Source organism: Pterocles gutturalis, unplaced genomic scaffold (assembly GCF_000699245.1).
Source record: "Pterocles gutturalis isolate BGI_N339 unplaced genomic scaffold, ASM69924v1 scaffold25344, whole genome shotgun sequence".
Taxonomy (NCBI): domain Eukaryota; kingdom Metazoa; phylum Chordata; class Aves; order Pterocliformes; family Pteroclidae; genus Pterocles; species Pterocles gutturalis.
Window position 1 is genome coordinate 8,428 of NW_010136492.1, and position 21,210 is coordinate 29,637.

Genomic DNA, 21,210 nt, shown 5'->3' on the forward strand with positions numbered 1-21,210 from the left:
CCTTTTTGTACAGGTTCAGTCCCATAGTTTTAGTTGTGTTCTGTTTGCAGCTTGCAAAATGTTAACATTTGTGGCTGGTGGCAGGGGAGCACTTCCAAGTTTTTCCATGTAGAGGGTGGAGACAGCCAAGGCATGAGCCCAGCTCCTGCAGCAGCCCTCTTGTTCTAAAGGGCAGGCTGTGGGGCAGAGTGGGAGTCTGACGGTGCGGCAGCGGTTGCCTTGTTGAGAGCTTAATTCCTCTTGAAAATTGCTCCCCTTGGAGCAATGAACCTCAGGACTGCCCCTCATGTGCAGGTGTTCTAATGCGGCAAGCTCTGAGGCAGAGGAGGACTCTCTCCTTGCTGGCAGAGCCATTCAGCTGTGTTGAATTACACTTGGAAAAAAAACCACAAAAAAACCCAAACAGCTGAAAGTTGCTTTCTTAACCTTGGTATTCTCTCCTTGCTGGTGGAAAATGCAGCCACGGGCTGACAGCCTCCCTTGAGGAGGACGTGTTGCTCGTTGAGTGGCCAGGGGCAAAGCTGTGGGAAGGTTCAGCCTATAAATAGGAGTCAGGAATTCCAGGTACAGGCCAAAGACTGACCAGACGAACCTCAGTTAGCTGACATTTAGTTACAGCCATTGCTTCCAATAGATCGCCCCTATTCTGCAAATGGTGGCCATGCCTGAGCTGCTGCTGCCCAGAAACAGTGTGCTTGCCTGCTAGCTGGCTAGCAGACTTCAGCTGGAGAGAACTAGCGTGGATCGGGTAAAAACTCTCCTGGGCGTACAATAAACATGAAATCTTCTCTGGGCAGGTCTCAAGAGTGCCTTTTTTTTTATCCCTGAGACACTTTAGCAGGGTTCTTAGGCCTTTAATTCTGCTACCCTTGTCACTTCACACTTCTTTGAAGATACCCCATGCAGGTGCTGGCTGGTCTGACCTGCTTTTCTTCCTGAGCTTTCATTGCTCCGAAAAAAGTCAAGACTTTCAGGGCTTTCTCCGTTATTACCAAAGCTCTTTCCCCTTAATGTACATGCAGCTGTGTATGATCTGTATGTGTAGTACATGTATGATGTACGCATTAGTAGTAGGAGATGTGATTCAGCCAGGCTGGATGGGGTAAGAGCGTAGAGCTGGTCTGCAGACCTGCCCTTGACCCGGTGCCTGCCAGCATTGCTGAAGACCTGCAAGAACTCAGCTCTCCAGAGGCATCCTTCCCTCAAGCTGGCTGGTTCAAGACTGAGTTTAGAGTAACCCCTGGGATGCTTTGACCTGGTCTGACTAGATGTCTGCCCACAGTCTGGATGTCACAAAGCTATGTCTTGTATGAGATACCTCCCTTCTCCCGGATGAAACACTGAATTGCCTCCAGATGCTATAGAAAAAAAGCAGAGACTTGTCCCAGAGCACTGAACTGCTGACAGTTGTTGTGCAGCTAAAGAACGGCTGGCAGGAAGTCAACCCTTCTACACCTCCAGTGGCAAATTATGGTGGCCCCCACCACAGATAGGAGGTAGAAGGAGAGAAGAAGGAGCAAGAAGCGTATTTTTTTCTCCTACTTAATGCAGCAGGAGATTGGCACTACTGCTCTGTCTTCAGGAAGGAGCTGTAACACTACCAGCCACCTGAATATAACAGAGATGTCAAGGATGCTTGGATGATTTTGGGGATGACTGCTGACAGGCCACTGTTCTAGGCTAGCCCGGCACATGTTAGGAAGTGTAGTGCATGAGACCTTTCCAAAAGTTGCAGCGAAGCCTGCTACTTTCTCCCCTCCTTCCCTTTAGCTGCTGACATCTCAGGGTGACTTGCCTTTCCTGTGTGGGTGTAAAGAGGCCCCTTGTTCCTGGTGCTAGGATGCATTGCAAGTGGAAAGACACTGCAGAGGTTTCAGAAGAAATTGCATGTCTGTGTGGGATAGCATAGCCCTTCCAGAAGTTAAGCGGCCAACTGCCTTGCATATCTCTGTCTCATGTGAAATCTGTATCCCAGCATGGAATGTGTTGGAGGATTTTGTATTCAGCTTCTAATTTTCAGCATGAAAAGCAGAACAATTGGACCACAACATTATTTGTGAGCTGAGCTTGGGGAAGGGAGTCAGGCTCATGCTGTGATTTAGCAGAATTGTTGGCTTTTCAGTGTCAGTGGTATAAGTTCTGATTTTGTCAAAGACACGAACAAAAGGACTTTGAAGAGAGGCTTGCCCAGAAGCAGAGTAATAGCAATATTAAAATTTCATTAAAATACGAAAGCACAAAAACTGTGAAGGGTCTTTTGTGGCATTGCAGACTCCTCTGTTCTTCGCAAATTTGAGAGGTACTCCCAATGAAAAAGGCCAGCTGGCTACGTTATTGCTCGCATAGGGCTGAGGGGCAGAAAAATCAGATACAGGACGCATAAGATGCTCAGTTTGATAATAAATGGGTATAGATCATTGATGTCATCAAAGTGTCAGCAAGAGCTGAATGGGGGCACTGTATAATTTAGTGACCTGGAAGGAGACTATACATGATGGCAGAGAGCTTTCATTACAGCTGAAGTGAAACAGAATTGCATTGTAAATGGCAATCGTTGGTAAAACTGATCCTTGGATCTAGTGTGCAGCTAATGCACAGTACGGTGGAAGGTGTTACTTTCTGTGAGAGGCTGGTAAATGCCACCATATTCATTTTGCAGGTCAGTAACCAAAGTACAGATACACCAAGAGAAAGGCACAAAACAAACGAGTCAATGTCTGCCTGACATCTCTCTTAGAGTTGTTATTTCATACGTGCCTATTGTTCATGCTGCTTCAACTCCATACTGATAGCTCTTGAGAGCTCATCAGTATGCTTTAAACCACATCCTATTCTCTCCACAGTGAAGTGAGACAACATCATGGAAAGAGCAGGAGCTTCTTGGAGAAGGGACCATTGTGCTGCAACCCCTAAGGGCCGGTACAGGGCAGGGGTTACAGAAACGCAAGCTAGGACCAGGGCTGCATAGATGGTGGGGTTTACAGCTGGTCCCTTATTCAATCAGTAAATGTATATTCACTGTTTGGTTAGACTTTCTGTGCTTGTGGTGGTTTTTTGTGGTGTTTGGTTCTGCCAGGTAGCTGATGCAAGGTGTCAGAGAAACCCTGGCTGTGAAACAGTACCAGACTAGCATCTTCCTTTTTCATCTTTGCAAGAATTGCAAGGCAGTGGTGGACACTGGAGTGAGGAAAATGCGACTCTAAGACAGCCTCTGAGAAGACCCCGTCTTCGGGAACAACAGGAGAGGCAGACTTGTGTGGGGGCAGCCTGTGGGGACTGCAGGCAGCTGGTCTCCAGTCTGGAGGCACCCCAGGGTGCAGACAGCAAGTCATGCTTCCTCCTCTTTTGCCAGTGGTGTAGGAGCTTGTTCTGCACTGTGATTTTGTAGGTAAACATGCACTAAATTTTAGTTTGGAGGTGGGGCAGGGATTGAGGCCCTCCCTGCTTAGAGTTAGCACCTGAGACATCTGGGCTGATCATGCGGTCCTTGCCCTCCTGCACCTTCCTCATGGCCTCGTGGCCGCCCCTTCTAGCAGCATGTTCGGAAAGGGTCCCTCTTACCTGCAGGGCAATGATGTCAACCTGTAGCCAGAGCCTTTCTGCTTCCAAGGGGCTAAAATAAATTTGGCACACTGTTACAATATAAAAATTATAGCAGACTGCATCCTTAGATGTTGTAAATCATCATCAGATCAATGGATGTGGCTTGAGAACTCAGAGCACTGTCTTAAGCTGCGGGTGGTTTTGTTTCCTGTTTTGCGGTCCATGGTGTCTGTAGGTGGTCCTGAACTTTGAGTTTCCACCAAACCTCCAGCCGTGTTTCCCTTTCAGCTCACATCTCTTCCTATTTCTTACCTGCAGTACAGCCTTCAGGAGAAGTAATAGCTCGTAGAAGGTGAAAGGTAATGGTCTTCATGGAGCCTCTTGTTTCATAATGGCTTGTTTTTTTCTTTTCCAGAGGGACGGATGCTCATTCAGGACATCCCTTCCATCCCCAGCAGAGGGCACTTGGAGAGCACGTCTGATTTGGTTGTGGACTCCACCTACTACAGCAGTTTTTACCAGCCGTCCCTGTATCCTTACTACAACAACCTGTACAACTACTCCCAGTACCAAATGGCAGTGGCCAGTGAGCCTTCCTCAAGTGAGACGGGGGGTACAATTGTAGGGTCAGCCATGAAAAAAACCCGTCGAAGCCTCCCAGCAACATACATGCCAAACCAGTCAGGAAAACAGTGGCAGGTATGGTGGTACTGAGGTGTTTCATGGAAGAGCGAGGTGGACAGTAAGCTGTTTTGTGGGCCTGATTCTGACCTCCTGTTTGTTGCTTTCATGGCACTGCAAAACCAGAACCAGATTCCAGGGTGGGATTAGGACCCACTAGGAAACTTAGCCAAAATGGTTGTGATGCAGCACAAGGAAAGCAATGATACAGGTATAGGTTCCCGCAAGCGCAGGTAAAGGCACCTACTTGATTTTATCTTCTAAGTGACAGAATAGTAGATTTGGGGCTGTTTTCTGGAAAAGGAGTCCAATGGAATTATCCAACATAGCGTCCTGAGAACTTCAAGTATCGTTTCTGAGAGGCTTTGCTCTTCAGGAACCTGTTCTTTTTTCTTCCATCTCTCACATCCAAGGCGCTGAAGTGACCCAGGAGACCATGCTGTTATGCAGTGGATTGGTGTCAGTCACTTGAATGTGACATGGCATGTTGCTAATGGTGTGTTCTAATGGTGTGTTGCTACTGGCAGTGTCAGCTCTGGGGCTTGTAATTTTGACTTAGGTAGCTCAAGTTACAGGCTGTGCCTCAGAGGGTCACACCAAAGCTCTGTGTACTTCATTAGTTAAGAGTATAAAGCCAACAGAGCCCTCTCACTCTAGGATCTGATAATTGTAGCCTCCAACTCAGTATGGGTCAGAGACAGGAAAAAGGGGAAATCTGCCAAGGCAGGAGATTCTTGGCAGAGTAAGCGGAGCCATTTCAGTGACCCTGAGGCCGTTTGGTCTTGGGCTGGAGTTGTGCTCTTCTGTCTGATATGGAACTCAGGAGGCTATGCCCTGTAAGTCTGTGAATACCTGAGTCCCTTGTCCAAGGGCAAGAGAGGGCAGACCTCTTCTGTAGAGCATCAAGAGAGGGCAGGCTGCCTTCTGCAAAGGCTCTGTTGTGAAACCACTCAACAATGAAAGACAAAATGTCCACAAAACCTAATTTCTAAGGGGAACAGATGGGTCATCCCCTTTGCTGACAGAGAATTCCTCTAGCAATTCTGGTACAGGGACCAACACTGAAAGGGCATTTTAACTTCTGATACCCAGGAGGTGGGACTAAGACCAGGGTGATTACAATTACTGTAGCAATCCACATCACCTTTGGCAAGGCTTTCCTGTCATTAGACACTTTCTTTGTGGAAAGGTACTTCTGGAAATGCAGAGGCCTCCTGGGGCAACACCTGGCAGGTCCATGAATTTTAAGATCATGGCTTTACAGCAGTCTGCATTTAGTACTATTCCATGTCCCTTTTTCGCTATGAGTAGCTATATGGGGAAAAGAGCTGTCTCACTTCCTTCTGCATGTAAGCACAGACCACAAGAGCTTTCTTCTCTCGGTGTGTTGATAGACTTCACTGCAATCACCTTCAGATACATGGAGATACACTCCTCTCTAGCTGCTGAATTTGATCAGCAGGCCAGGGGGAGAATTAGTTGAAGCATGCTGAGGATAGGATTTTGTGCATGGTAATGGGGTGAGGTGCCAGTGCTTTTTTTAGCTTTTTTCATTTTTGTTGATTGGGTTAACCTGACACATCATAGCAGAGTATTTTAGTTAGAAAGTTACTTCTGCAGCTTTTGCAGTATGTAGCTTCTAAGAGCCAATACAGAGCTGATGCTTGGAGATGCTGTCACAACACAAATGAGGGGCAATAACATTCGTCTTGTGAAAATAATGTTCTTGCAGACTGCTAGTCCCACACTTCACCATTCCTCCAGCCAGGAGAGACTTCTGGGATTTTACTTGCTTGGGAAAAAGGAAAGTGAATTACAGGTATTGACTATTCCTAGTGCATAGTGTTTGAGGAAGAGACACATGACAGTATGTTAAAATGTGTTAAACCTTGGAATGAAGGTGGTGTCTTCTTGATTCTGCTGTCATGTACTGTCATTTGAAACTAAACTATGTGTAAGAAGTCTTGGCCGACAAGGGACTGTTGTCTCACTGTGAGGTTGCCTGTTTCCTGTGGGACTTTTGACACCCCTTGAAGAAATAAAAGCAATAGTGTGTTTTCCATGCATTTTTCTCTTGAGGATCTGCAGAATCTGTAACTAACTTCTGCTTCAGTGCCATTCAAAGTAGTGGGATACCAAAGAGGTGATTAAACAGAAACAGGTGGATGTTGTCAAAAAGGACTATTTTCCTTCCACCAGGAGGCTCCAAGTGCTGGGTGTTCATTACCACCTTGTGGGATGCATCGCATGGTTCCAGTCACCTCCATGTGAATTTAGTGTCTAACTCAGCTAAGAATTTCTTCTGGCCAAACCTTTCGGGATCTCTCAGTGCTGTTCTGGTGAGATGTCTGTGCAGGGAGACTAGAGGTAGTGCTTTCTGCGTGCAGAAGTGGCATCTCTCCAGCTTCTGAGTGGCCTAAAGCCAGGACCCACTTCTCCTGTTCAGTAGGGCAGAGTGTACTTCAAGGTCAGTGTCATGTAACTTAGAAGCTGTTTCTCAGAGGCTGATCTGCAAGAAGGATTGTTATTGCTGGAAGAGTTACAAATCATGGGGTTTCCATACTATTATGACAGTATAACATTGCACAAATAATCATAAAGAGTTTTAGCGAGGGCTCCGATAGGTAATGCTTGATGGCAGTGGGTGCAGTGATGCCGAGATTGTAAAACACTGTGAAGATGGTTTATTGTAAGGGGAGCAAGCTCTCAGCTGCTGCACATGGTTAAAAATGGATTCTGTGCATGGAAGGTTACCAGCAAGGGAAGATCACAGAAACATGGAGAAGGATAAATGAGTTTCTCTTGTCAAGCATGGTAAGGAGTTACTGGAGAGTTTCAAAGAATGATCTGCAAAGGGGAATGAGACCTTGCTTACACCTTCAGGAGGATTTGCTAACAAACCTATATAGGCTGATTCTCTTCAGAGGAAACATGTACTTCTGTCTACATAGCAATTTTTGCTGGATTGCCTCTACTGACTGCATTTAGTTTTTATATGTGCAAGCTTTCTTAAGCAGTCTTCCAGTTCGAGTGACTGTACTTACGTCACTGGTAGTGATATAACTGTTTTTATCAAGGTTTTTGATTTTTGCTTCTTTACCAAAATGATAGCTGTGCAATGCCTGCTGTAACCAAATAAGGGCTGCTTGCTAAGGCGTGAGGCCACAAGGGGATTTCTTTGTTGGTATAAGCCACCCATGTGCTCACTGGACGGTATCCTAGTTTAAGCAGTGCAGACAAGACCCCTGTCTTTTCCAGGCTCTGTTGGTGGAGGGTCGCTTGTTCTGGAATAACTGTAACCACACAAGGAGAATTGCATACTTTAAGTAAGATAATTTCTGGATGCAGACAAGGCCTTTAGCAGCCCAGCTGTCTGCTATTTCAGAATTTAGGGAGCAAGGGAGGAAAGCCAGGGAGGAAACATGCAAGTGTGTGTGGGATGGGATGAGGATTAATGCATCATTGAGCCTTGGCAAATAAACTGAATCACTGAATCTTTAATGTAGATTAATGTCAGATTTCATTAGTCTTTGTTCTTCGCAGATGCTCGCATACTTGAGTGGATTCATAGAGGTGCAAATTTTTTAGGTATTTCTGTGTAGGTTCTGTTAATGTCTATATAATTATCCCAGAAGTTATATCCATCAAGATTTGATAAGCATATGAAAACAGTAGTTTTGGTCAAGACCCCTTCAGTCATTTACATTCTGCTGCTTTTTCCAGCTCTAAGGCAGATAATCAGATCTGCCTGGTGTTGCACCTGAAGAAAAGACAAGTTTAGGTTGGAGAGGAAATATTGCGGTTGTGGTGGTTATTGTGCATCTCCTTTCACTGCAGTTCTGTGTGAGCATCTGGACCCTCTCTTAAAGCTCTCATCATTGTTCATTACAACAGGAATTTATGTGCATTCAATCCAATTAGCAGTTAAACGAGTTCCCCAGCATTAGGACTGCAAGTCAGTATACAGTGGAAGTTGCTGCTTCTGAAACCAGTCTCACTGCACCTTGCTTAGGGACAGCAACTGGAGAATGATGGGGTGACTGCAGTCTTCTCTACCACAACAAAAGAAAAGACTGCATGGACAAATTTGAATCTAATAGATTTAATTCTCCAAGCTGGCAATGAAATTGCTAGCCTGTGACCCACAGCATAAGGATAATCAGGACTCCTTCTGAGTCAGCGTCATCCCTTCTAGTTCCTGCAGCTGGACCATTAAAAATCTGCAAGATGCAGAATGTGCCCCCACACCTGGGGAGCAGTGCCTGCGTTTTCTTTGTTACTTTGGTAACTCCAGGGATCCTGCTTTGGGGAAAGATTAACGCTGGCCATGAGGTTTTGGGCAAATTTCAGAATTCCATGTACTTTATGTTTCACACTCTGAGGTAGTTTTTTCCCTTTCTTCCAGTCCTGCCTTCCTTCCCTCCTTCCTTCCCTACTTCTCGGCCATGATAGGGCACCTAGCAGTTGGAACTCTTAAGAATAGCCGCTTGCTACTAAAAAAGATTCCCCTTTTCAACTTCCACAACCGCTTTCTAGTTGCTAGCACTGTTTTTCCTCCAGTAAGCCTGACCTTATTACAGAAATGTGTGGTTTAACTCTCCAGAAATAGGTGTAAAATGTGTGTGTGTGTGTGAATATATACATTGTGCAAGTCACCTGACACAATCCCAATTTCATGTGTAAGCAGTGTATTATATACTGTATTCATAACATACCCTTCACACTACAGATTTATGCTAAAAGTATCCTAATGTTTCTGACAGCTCATGTGTGACATGAATGCAATCCATATTTCTTGGAGGAGCTAATCTAAGCAGTTTATTTTCCGATACTGCTGATAGGGCTATATCTCTAGGTGTCACTGCAGTTGAGATTCTGATGGTAACATATTGTTTATGGGTCACTGCCTTTGTCTAAAAGAATAGGTTGGAACAGAATAGCAAAGGTTAATTAAGTTTGTCTATCAAGGAGGGACAGATATAGATGTCTCTTGTATTTTCTGTGCTAGAATCAAAGTCAAGGCACGGTATCATAGACTCGTTTTTAGCTCATGCTGGAAAATATGCTTAGCTGGTTTTAGGAACGAAACAAAGCCACCTTGGGCAGTGCGAGTGCAGCAGTAGTTGTGAGAGGTCAGCTCATGGGCAGTAAGCATTGCAAGGTGGGAGAGAAGCAACAACCCTGCTTTGCAGCTGGGGAAACTGAGGAAGGGAGTTGGTTGTTAAATAACTTGCCTATGGTCACACGCCTGGCAGGTGACAGAACGGAGATTCCTAATGTGTGGATTTCTACTCTGGTGCCCAGTGAATGCCTTCTCACCTCATGCCAAAAACTGACCTGTGAATTCTGTTGTTTGCAAACAATGCACATAAATGCAAAATGCAATTTTATACCCCCTAAAGCTGGCTTTGTTTTTAAGATCAAGGCAGAAGGAGGAGGCTGTGTTAAAACTTTTAACAGAGTTTCTCTGGTTTTTGCGTTATTACTGGTTTTGTTTTAAGGCAGGTGTTGGTGACTCCTGAATGAGACAGAGGGCTGAAAAGCCTGGGTGGAGTGATTTGGCCAGCATCACGTGGCACGCTGGTGGCAGAGCTGAAGGATAGTATTTTGATGTCTTCTGTTGCTCCGAATCTTTTGCAGCCCTTGTCAGCCAGGATTACCTCTGTGACCTCCTCCTACTTGTCATGGGAATAAGCCCCATAGTCAGGATCAAATTGAAAATGTGAAGGTGCTACTAAGAATGACACTGGCTTGCTCGCAAGGAGAATGCTGTCAGTTTCTACAAATAAAGGAATTACCCAGGTGATGTTTTGTCTGAATAAATCATCTGGGAAGGGCAGGACCATTTTCTAGTCTCTGAGGCTGGAAGAAATGAGCCACCACTTGTGCATGCCTTGCCTCTTCTGTCTCTGGTCTGTCCACCTCCTCCCCTCAGCTCTTCCTCTGAAGAAGATGTGTAGAGGTTATGCTGATGCTGCCAGGAACTTGGAGGGAGCTGGGCTTTATGTTGCTCTTCCACCACCTGTTGAGAAGGCTTTTTCGCAGGAGTGATCTGAACTGATGCAAGAGCATTTCTTTTTATGCTTCCCTGGCTTTCACTACATACTCTGTCACTGTTGGGCACTGCTGCAAGGCTGCACTGACTGTTGTGCTCAGTGACAGACAAAGCCTGCTTCCTGCTTGCCAGTTTGTGGACGAGCTGTAGCTACCTCTTGACTCCCCATGTGGACTTTACAAGGGGACAGGGAAGGAATTTCTGCTCTGTGTGTGGTCTTTTAGTCAGGCCATATTTGTTTGTTCAGGAGTTATAAGCATCCCACTGTTACTTGCAGTACATCCTTTAAACAGTTATTGAGTGTGTTCTGTGTTGTACAATTTAGGGGAACCCATAAATGCTGATAGGCCAGATGTGCTTCTCTGATGACCCGTGTCTTCCATGGAAGTCAGTGAGGTACTTGGTGAATCAATCCTGCAGCTGGGGCAGGGCATGAACTGTGTGTGGCTGGAAGGGGATGCACTGTGAGTGAGCAACTCAGGTGTTCAGCTGAGGAGCTCAGTTTGCTCTCTGCAAAGAAGTGTGTGCCCTTCCCTTCCACAGCACTTCCTCATCTAAAACGTGCCTTGTTCTTACAGCCTGTGTCCTGCAGTGATAGAAACCAGCGTGGCTTGTGGGACCATCCCAGCCCTTGCCTGTCTTGGCCCCACTGTAGGGCTGGGTGGGGAGACGGAGGCAGGAGATACCAGAGAGCCAGGCGTCTCCTGTGATCACTGTGTGACCCCAGCATTCCCCCAGAACAGGACCCAAGGAAAGATCCCAAACGTGGCACCTGGCTCCGGTGTTTGGAAGGCTGGACTGCCACAGGTTATAAATAATCTGAGCATTCCAGGGCCTCCTCAGGGTTGTTTTTGTCTCCCTTTCTGGCACTCAAAAATATGCAAGTACTCTTCAGGTCTGCAGGAGTTAATACAGAGTAAATGTCCCTTCTCATGGGGTAATGATCTCCTAAGCCCCCTTTTTAATGCAGCGCTAAGGTCAAGAATTTTTACGACTGGTTGTTTTTTTATTGTTACTGTAAAATAGGATTGCTAAACACTATAAAAATGAAACCTTATGGTTCAGATTTACTGCAATGTATATTCTAAACAGTTCAATAAAAAAAACCCAAAGCTTTTAGATTTTCTTCATCACTTAATACACAGCATATTCTTTGCAGAGCCAAGCCTCTGGCTGTTGGTCGAACTGTGGTTCATAGACTTGGTGTGGGTAATAAGATTATAAAACATGTCTCTTGCTAGCCAGCTACCACATACTAATAATAATAGTAGTAATAATTCATTGCATCCAGAGATTTTAGGTGAGGGGTTTTTTTAAGAAATGGAGAAAAACCCTAACAAAATGTTTGAAAGGAAACAGGTCACAGCATCAACTCTACAGGGAGAGGAAAAATCTATGTGATAATTTCAGTGCCAGGATCCCTCTGTTTTGTTACAGCTAAAATAATGCTGTCTCTTGCAGGCGACCTTTTCTCGGTTGTGTGTGTGCACATGTGCACTTGCACAAGGGAGAGGTGGAGATGTGAGGGCCGTGGATGCTGCCCACAACCCTGCCCCACTGAGGGAAAGAAGGCAGTGTGTGCAGAACAGTGGGCAGAGAGGAGTTAGCTGAATTTTTTTCCCCACTACTTCTAGAGCTGTTGAGCTTTGCAGATGTGCGGATTCAGAGTGGTCTTTGGGCAGAGCCTTTGGTCAGTTTGTATTGCCAATCCAGAATTTCTGGGTGGAGGCAGCCTGGGTTTTGTTAAGGGAGTCTATGCAAAGCACACATGCCTGTTTCCAAGGGGAGACTGCCCTTTTTCAGAACAGCAGAGGGGATGTGTCTGTTTTGAGTTCAGGTTTCCTTGGGATGACACAATAAATTCTTTTAAGAGGAATTTACTGTTTATCATGGATGAAACTTCAGTGCATGTTGAACTGTTTCTGCATGCATAGGGTGCGGATCATAGAAAAATCACCTTTTAAGTATTGCTTTAATTTATTATAGAAAAACTCTTTACTTTCACAGACTAAAAGCATGTCCTGCCGATCCCCTAGTACATGTGCAAATGCGTGCAACTGTGCCGCTGTCAGGAGACTGGCAGAGGTGCACTTTGCTTCCTGTAAAAAGCCACTTAATCTTGCTGCAAACCTGGCTCCACATGGAAAGTGGGATGTTGCCCTCTGTCTCCAAGAGCACCAGCAGGATTTTATGTGATTTGGGCCATGTTATTTCCAGCTAGGCATACTAAGAAGGGGTGACTGCATTCTGGCTGCTTCTCCAGGAGGTGCCAGTAGGTCCTCTTCCAGGACCAGACCCTGGGGTGTGCTGGCACAGGGTGGCCAGCTAGGACAGCCGGTTCATCCCCTGCCTCTTCTGGTTCCCATGTCTGAGTGTCGCAGCCTGGGAAGGGCTGAGGAGCAGGACTCCACACGTGGCTGGCTGGGGCCCAGGGGAACTACAGCAAAGTGGGCAGAGCTCCTCTAACCGAAGTGAGATGTGTCTGAAAAGGCTGTCAAGCACTTATGCTTGCGAAGAGGACATCTAATGGCATAGCTGGACATGCGTTGATGCTGGCATTGCTACCTCTATAGCTGATACAAAACTGTGATACTTTTTGTCTGTCTAGAAGCTTTCCATCTTACAATCATTCCCTGCCCAGCAGACTTAGGGAGACCAGGTTATGTTACCTTTCCTGTTGAAGATCCTAGTCTTGTGGAGTGTTTGGCTGTATTTGTTGGAGCACTGCGGTCGTGTTACATTGTAGGGCTTTGGAACAAGTAGTAGTAGGTGGTAGTTCTTTCACAAAACAAAAATTTAAGACCTTCCTCTCTGAGGAGGTCAGTTTGGATTATTTCAGGGCATTGGAGTAGGATAAACTTTGATTTCTGAATGCTTCCAGCTGTGCTGCAGGCTGCAGGAAGGAGATGGGTTTGTCTGGTGGACACGGTGCTGGCACGGTGGACCTGCTGCCCAGTGTCCACCTGTGGCTCCACTACGGGCTTCCCATCTAGTCTGTCCACAACTTGGTTTCACTAAGTAAATCAGGGAAATATTCTTCCATCTTACTAGGTCGTGGGAAAAGCAATGTGTTTCCATCCGTGTTTTCTGAGTGAGTCAGCGGGTAGGACTGTCCTCCGTGGCCCCCCCGCAGGTCCCTGGCAGAGCACTTACCACCAGTCTGAGGTGGGTTAGTCTCTGGGGAGGAGTAGGGACTGGATGGACACTTCACCTCTGACCCTGGTCGGGTGTGAGCTGTTGAAGGAAGGGTCTGGAAAGCTTCCCGTGGTGCTGTCTGTGCCTTAAGCAGGGGACTTCCTTGGAGGCTCCTTGCAGTGAAGGATGCATGCTTGTGTGCCGGACGCAGGTTCACGTGAGGTAAGATAAACCAGCCGTGGGTGTGCTGGTGCTGCTGCTGGGTCACATCCTGTACCGTGGCGGCTTGTTTGTGTCTGGGTGGTGTGGGCACGCCATCAGCCAACCAAACCAAAAAACCAAGGCCAGCATGTCAGGATTTTACGTTCCATCCACCCCCCATAACCTCCTTCCCAGCTGTGTGGGTGTGGGGCAGCGGGCTGCCCGCGCAGTGCCGGGGCCTGGCTTTCATAGGCTGCTGTTGCGCTTCTGTCTCCGGCAGGTGAAGGTGATGGAGAGTCGCCATGCCGCCAGCTCCCAGTACCGCATGTGCTCCTACTATGCACCCGCCTCCTACCTGGGACAGGGGGTTGGCGCTCCCACGTGCCTCCCCCAAATCCTGACCTCTGAAGACATCCCCTCCTACTCAGAGCCAAAAGCAAGAGGTAAGTGCATCTGCCAGGGCATCTGGGACTGCCTTGCCTCAGGGCAGGCACCGGGGAGGTGTGGGTTGCTGCAGGGAAGGACGCCAGGCCTCAGAAAGTAGGTGTTCACAGGATGATGGCTTGTGGTGCAGTGGTAACGTAGGGCTGTTACTGTACAGTAGTGCAAGCTTGTACTTCAGAAGGCCCGTGGTTCAGGAGCAGTTGGTCGTACCTTCCTGCTCCTGTGTATGTCTCTTAAGTTGTACAAAGAGTCACTTGAGGTGTCATCTTTGGTGATGACCACCTGGCTCCCTTGGAGGAACAAAGAATTATCTTTGCCCCAACCACAGAATTATCTTTCCTCTCTTCTCAGAGATTCTGTCCATTTCCAGAGGCCTCCCACTGAGCCTTTACTGTCCTCTTCTTTCTGAACCGTGTGTGGGAACTATTCCTGCATCCAAACCATGTTATGAAACCCTTCGCAGACTTGCTTCCTTGTTTGCTTGCAGACTCATCACACCATGTTACTTCATTTGAAACTAGTGCAGATAAGTTTTTCTTTTCATATGCAGTGTTTCTTGGCTGTCCTAAGGATTACTATAATGTGCAATAATTTCCAGGAAGCATTGGTGAATTTACCCTGTGGTTTTGACAGTGTTTCTCGCTTTCTTGTTTCCTTGCTCCGGTAGCAGGTAGAGCGCATGCACAGGTATTAACATGACCCTGCTGGAGCTGACCAACTACACTGAAGTGCTTCCCTGCCTCTGGAACAGGACAGTAACTGGTGCTAGAGAAACAAGAGAAACAGAAAGAGTAGGGTGATCCTACTTTGTATGTCCAAAATCCTCACACTCCTACAGAATTCAAAGGAGTCCTGAGCTGTTGATTGCCACTGAACTGTCATTTCTGTTGCCAGCAGCAGATCTGTACTCCGTGAATTGAGCTAACCCTTCCATGAGCTCTCTGAATTTTTTGTCTCTCTGTAGCAATTAGATAATTTGGCAGTTTAACTTTGTATGGTCTGTGGGAAGTATTTCTTTTCTTTCCCTTTACACCTGCCAAATTTTTGTGGTTTGTTTGTTTTTGTTTTTGTTTTGGTTTTTTTTTCTCAGAGTCACACCACTGGCAACAGCATCCATCCTCATTTACTTCTGTGATACCCTTATACATTGAAATTAATCTTCCCCTCTTTCTGTCTGATGGAAGGATGTATGTTGCATAGGTTCCGTAATTGTTTTCAGTCATGGCCTTTCTGTGGCTGATGTCCTGATGTCTTGTTGCCTTTGTGTTTTGGTGAAAAATACAATGGTTAAGGACTCAAATTATGTTCTGGAAGGTGAGGCATGTATAAAGTCCTACCTGTAGCTGGTGTAAGTCAGCGCTGAGCCCCTGAATTCAGTAACTCCAGAATGATTTATGCTGAGAAGGTGGATGCTCTTTCAGGGTGGCTGTTTTCTGAAAGTCTTCCAACTAACTGTGATGTATTAGATAGATGAAGAAACAACACATAGTGTGATGAAACCTTAGACTTTTCCTCCTTCTCCAGTAGTTTTAAATCGCTTAGAGAAATCAGTGATCCTTGGTTCGTTTTCCTTCTCTTTTCTTCAGTTTTATTTTCTTCCATCTTCTCTGACCACCATTGTACAGTGACGTCTTCCTTTCTGCCCATTGGTTGGAGAAGCAGCTGGCTTTATGCTCAACTGTGGTTGACACTTTTTCTTGCATTCATCACTACTAATTCACTAAGAAGTCTTAACCAGCTGAGTGTTCTTACAAATAGACCTTAAAAAAAAGACCTTATACCCTTTGTTCCCAAATACACTTAAGTAATTTTTCATCACTCTAGAAGAAAGTTGTGCGTAATGTGCCACTGATTTTTAAACTGCGTAAATACTGTATTTTCAATAATCCCTGACTGCTTCTCTAGACAGTATTCCACACACAGATATTGTTCCCTAAGTTACACCATCAATCAGAAACCGACAAGCAGTGAGATGTGATTTACTGAGATCAAACAGCATTTTCCAGACTCTGAAGAAGTGTTTTTCCATAGCAGGGAGCTAGTGAGTGAAAGAGGCACCAGTATTTTTGTGAAAAACTTGAACATACTAGCAGGACCATACCCTTTTAATGGGCTTCTTAGAAGCATCTTATTTTCCATTATGCATGTTCTTGGAGGAAACAACTGCTTTTGCTTTTTCCGTATGCAGAAAAAATAATATTCTCAGGCTGTTAGTCGATGATTTACACTTCCTTGATGTTTTTCATTTTGTGCTTTTCACAGTCCTAAGAGGGTTTGAGGTCTTTTGCCTCTTTATTGTCATCTGTGTGAGTGCAGAATCAGCCAGGAGGCTGTGACCAGTGGATCTTGAGTATTAAAGAGGGTGGTTGATCCATTCCGGCAAAGTACAAACTGTACGTGCTGCAGCTGTCTCGTACAGAAGACACATTCTTATGTGTTTTTCCAGTGATTGCTGGGCTGAACTTTTTGGGTGCCTGACTGCTTTTTGTGAAGCCTGGTGACATGTTTCTGTAGGGTTAGTGATTGTTACTTGATAAAGACACTTTAACTGCATGTTTTAAATAAACATATTTCACTCCTTCCTTTTCTGCAGTTCAAGTGGTAACCATACTCAGAGACTTGTTTTCTTTCTAAGAATACATGTTCATAGATTTTAGGTCCAGAATGGAACATGAGGATCATCTGATCTTACTTGCTATATAATATAGACTGTAAAACTTCACCTAATAACTCCTGCAGCAAACCCGTAACTGTTTTTTTCAAGATCTACGTGAAGCCTTATTTATTGTTAATCCAGAAATTTTACGGGAAGGGAACAGTGCATATAGAAGAGCAGCAGGTCAAAATAAAAAACTCACTTCGCAGCCAAATTTTCAGAATCAGAAATATGTATCTTTTAAAAAATGGTTCTTAAATTCCCAAGCACAAATCTGAGATGGTCTTAAAACACATGCAGTCCATTACTCTATTAGCCACACTTCAGTTGTAACTTCAGCTCTTAGAGGTTTTATCAGTTCACGTATTATCTCAGTATTTCAGTCAGACTGTTTCATTAATTTTGTTCTGCTAAGTTAACTGTCTGCTTAGACCAGTTATATGGAAAGGGAGGAGAGATTAGCTAGCAGACCACTGTTTTACACTTTCTTTGTTTTTGTGAATGATGTGAGGTTCTCAGGAAGCTTCTGACATTTGTACATGAGGTCATACTGTGTTACAGTGTGTTGTATATAGTAGTGGGCTGACATTTTCTGAATGGCAAAACACCATCAGTCAACCTCCTTGCAATTTGCAGCGGATCTAAGTAAAATGGTTTTGCTTCCAACTAAGCACAGCTGCTGCCCTTCCAGCTGAAACTGATAAAATGGGGAGAAAAAGAAGATAAAGCTGTGACAAATGGAAAAAGGATATTTTCAGAGGACTCTCTTAGATCACCAGGTTGTAGGTTTTACATAATGATTTCTAGGTAGGAGAAGGATTTTGTACTCTGCACTTTCAAAATATTTTTTTTCTCCTTTTTTCTGCAAGACCAACGAGAGGAAACCATGTATGAGAGGTTGTTAGCAATCCCTGTGCATGAAAAGCATGCTTTGACATGTCTTTCTTTTGGAAGAAGCCAAGCTGAGAGATCCTTGTGCAGGAGGTGGAGGAATTAGAATGTGTCACAATAGAGTATCTCATCTCCAAAAGTCAAGTGCCTTATTCCCATTGATCTCTGTGGGACAGTTGCTTCCCCTCCCTTCCCCCTTCAAAATGAGACTTTTTCAGGATTTGATCACTGCCCAGAAGTGGGTAGCACCTTGCACTAATGTTGAATCAGCCCCTTGTGCACTTAGATTTGTGAAATACCTGCCCAAGACCTTGGTTTGATAGAACAAGAAGGCTCATGCTTGGATCAGGACTGGGTGCCTCGCTTTGGGTCCTCTTTCTACTGAGTAAAAGTTGCGTGTTTGCTTATATGTAGAGGAGTGTTTAGGACAGTGGCAGAAAAATTTAACATTCAAATATAAGGATGCAAAGGAGGAACATCCCCGTGTCTGCAGACACCTTTGATTTTAGAGTAGCTAACTTGTCTTGAAGTGGAATGGAATAAAAACTTCTCTTTGTCACTATTATGTGAAATGTTGAGATAATTATTCTGTGTGTCTGTGCCTGTGGTGAAGGAGATGGCTTGCATTTAAAATGTTGCTCTAGCTGCTGAATGGATTTGAATTTTTATTTTCCTGTCTAAATGTCAGGATAGTTGGAAACACAAGTAATGAAGCACTGGAGCAGTGCTGTATTTGCAGCTTGAACATAAAGCAGAAACCTGGAACTCATCCCAAACACAAATAAGAAAAACTGGTATGAAGCGTTCATTTTGATACAGAAAAGGTCAACAGTTTATGTAAATCAGCAAACACCATTTTATGAAGGAGAATGTTTCTGGTAACAGGTTTTTTTTGTCGTCAGAATGGCTTCCAAACACTTTTTCACAGTCCTTTCTAGAAGTTAAATAACTGGTATCCCCAGTTTTACAGTTGTGAAAATCAAGACAGCACAGACTTTTCCAGGGTCTGCATTTAAAGGTTCACCTTTCCATCTCTCTCTTTGGATTCTGTATGGAGAACAGAGCTGAGCCATTGGAGAAGCCTGCCTAAGGTGGAGCAGGCTCTTCGAGTGGTTTCACAATCAAGGGCTTGTTGGAAAGAGTCTCCTCGCTTAAGAAGTTTCATTTTGGCAAAAGCATTGCTGGAATGCAAGGAATGCCATGTGTGCCAGAAACACGCATGAGAGTTTGGATATTTCTTTCAGACGGGGTTACTGTGCACCAAAGTTATGCCCCTTTTTTGAGGTTTCCTATGTATAGTCTTTTTGCATGAACCTGTGCCCTTGAAATGTCATGCAAGATAAGAGTAATGCTGCAGAGCCACAGGTGGCACCTGACTGTAGGATCAGAGAGGTCAAGGAGTCCTGTTATGCAAAAGGTCTTTGAGACCATGTCCTTGAATCTCAACTGCTTTCTGCAGGCATTCAAGCTACACAGATGGCACTGCAACAAGGCAGGCTGGTTTCATGTGGCTAAAAAATTACCCGAAAGAGCAGAAAAAAGCCTTGCATCTATGTGCTCTTTGTTTGCAGCCGGTTGACAAGGTGCACTGGCAGAGCTAGGCCAATAAAGCATTTAGGGAAGTGGGGTACAGCAGCAGAAAATAGCCAAAATTTTCCTCCAGCAGTGTAAACTGAAGAGTAGCTGTTGCATTCCTTCACGGTCTGGGCGTTGTCAAGCCTTGAAAGGTGCCACTTCTGCTCCTTTTCTATAAGCCTCATCAGTAGAGCACCAGCAGAAATACATCTTGAGTTTGGAGGGGTTTCAGCAGCAAAATATGTGGGGAGCATGTAATTTTGCACCTAGAACTGATACACTTCAGCAATATTTAGCTTGTGTGTTTTGTGTATGGGTGTCTATCTGTGCATACTTTGCTTAAAAATTGAACTCTGCTCAAGCATATGCTCTGCTTAGTGATGAAGGACCAAGCAGTGTTTGCTGAAACTCCAGGTGGCATTTTCCGCTATCTGTCTTACATAAACCTTTCAAAAGTAAATTTTTAAATACGACAAAAGAAGAAGTGAAGGGATAGTCAGCTAATTCTGGAGGTCTTGAGCAGCTAATTCAAGTGGGTCACTTGATCCTTGCACAACTGTTTATCTTTTATCTTTGTGCGTTCTTATAGCTGCTAATTGAAGTCCACGATGGCTGTGTTGTGTGCAGCTTCACTTAGGCACTCATTACAAGGTTGGCAAGCAGATTTTAAGCTGCATTTCTCCAGGCCTTGGTTTATGCTGCTGGTTGTGCATGTACATTGCAAGATTTTACAGACCTTTTTAGGCAGACACCCTTATAAAATGCCATTTTAGTTTTCAATAAAAAGCTGAATTTGGGGCTTAGCTGACTAGACAGTTGTTGTGTTTGGGGATTTTTTTATCTTTTAAACCACGCAAGTTGCTAGCCCTGATTTGTGATGTTCTTATTCATACTTCATTGTTTCATTTGCTGTAAAAGCAGATATTGAAATATATTTGAGAATGTGAGGCAGGTTCAATATAAGCTCTGGCAGCTCATTTTTCTGTGTGTTTAAGCCTTTTTGTAAATTATTGTTCTGTGTTCTAAATGAGGTTGGATTGGTGAAGATTTGACCAATATTATAATAATTGTGTAAGGTCTGATTGTCAGAGAAAGGAATTCCCAGAAAGAAATGAATGTGTTTGCTTGCATCCCATTTTGTTTCAGTTTATTCCTAATTAAAAGGCTTATTATTTTAGTTCCTGCTCTAAATGCAACTTTTATGTTACACTCACTCAAAAGCACACAAAAATAAAATAATATGTGCAGCAAAGCAACTTGTCATTGGGCAATTGCAGAATTACAGGTTTAATTCAGGAGTTGTGCTCCTTCATGCTAGGGTGTCTGATGAGCCCTTGCTCTTGGCTCTGGGGGAAGCTGCTGGTCCTGCTGCAGGAGCTGAACATGCTGTATTTTTGTTGTTTTTCCCCCAATCCTGTTTTTGTAGAAATGTGGCTATTTTTGGAGCAAGGCTTTAGCATCCTCTAGGAGGAATGGTAAGCTCTCATGAAAACTACTTGTGGATGCTTTCACTTGTCAGCACCCTAGCAAGAGAGAATGGGACAGCCTGAAGCTTCGGGATGTGCCGGTGGGAACCTGTCCACCCACACCAGCAAAACCACATCTGCCAAGAAGGGGGTCAGCCTGGACACTTGTTGAGCAGTGGAAGAAAGGTTTTTATCATGGCATCTGTTTATCCATGCTGTAATATTTTGTGTTGGTCAAAAGTGCAGGGTTTTTAAAATTCAAGCCTCTGTTTCAGGCTTGCAGGCATTGGTTTGGTAAAACAGGAATTTAAGGGAAGTCCTTCTATTCTGAGGAAAATCAAATCGGTGATACAGTGCGCCATGGCAGGCGTAGGTCAAAGACAATAAATTTAAGCTTCCTGCCACACTCTCTTCGTTCTCTAAGAAAAGATGTTCCCAGTGTCCTGTGAACCCTAGTCTGAAAATGACGGGTTTTGACGTGTGCCCTTCACTCTTGCTGGCCCTTGCTAAGGGTGCAGCATAGGGCGGACGCCAGGGCGAGTGATGCTGCCTTGACGGCACGC

General features: G+C 44.9%; 1 protein-coding gene across 1 annotated transcript; it reads left to right on the top strand.

Annotated features, from left to right (window-relative positions):
- Positions 1–3,958: 3,958 nt before the first annotated feature.
- Positions 3,959–14,058, top strand: DMRT1 (doublesex and mab-3 related transcription factor 1; the record flags this gene model as incomplete). The annotated part of the gene is made up of 2 exons (XM_010082332.1): positions 3,959–4,242; positions 13,896–14,058. Coding segments are annotated over 2 exons (447 nt in total), but the record flags the coding sequence as incomplete, so codon positions are not given.
- Positions 14,059–21,210: the final 7,152 nt, after the last annotated feature.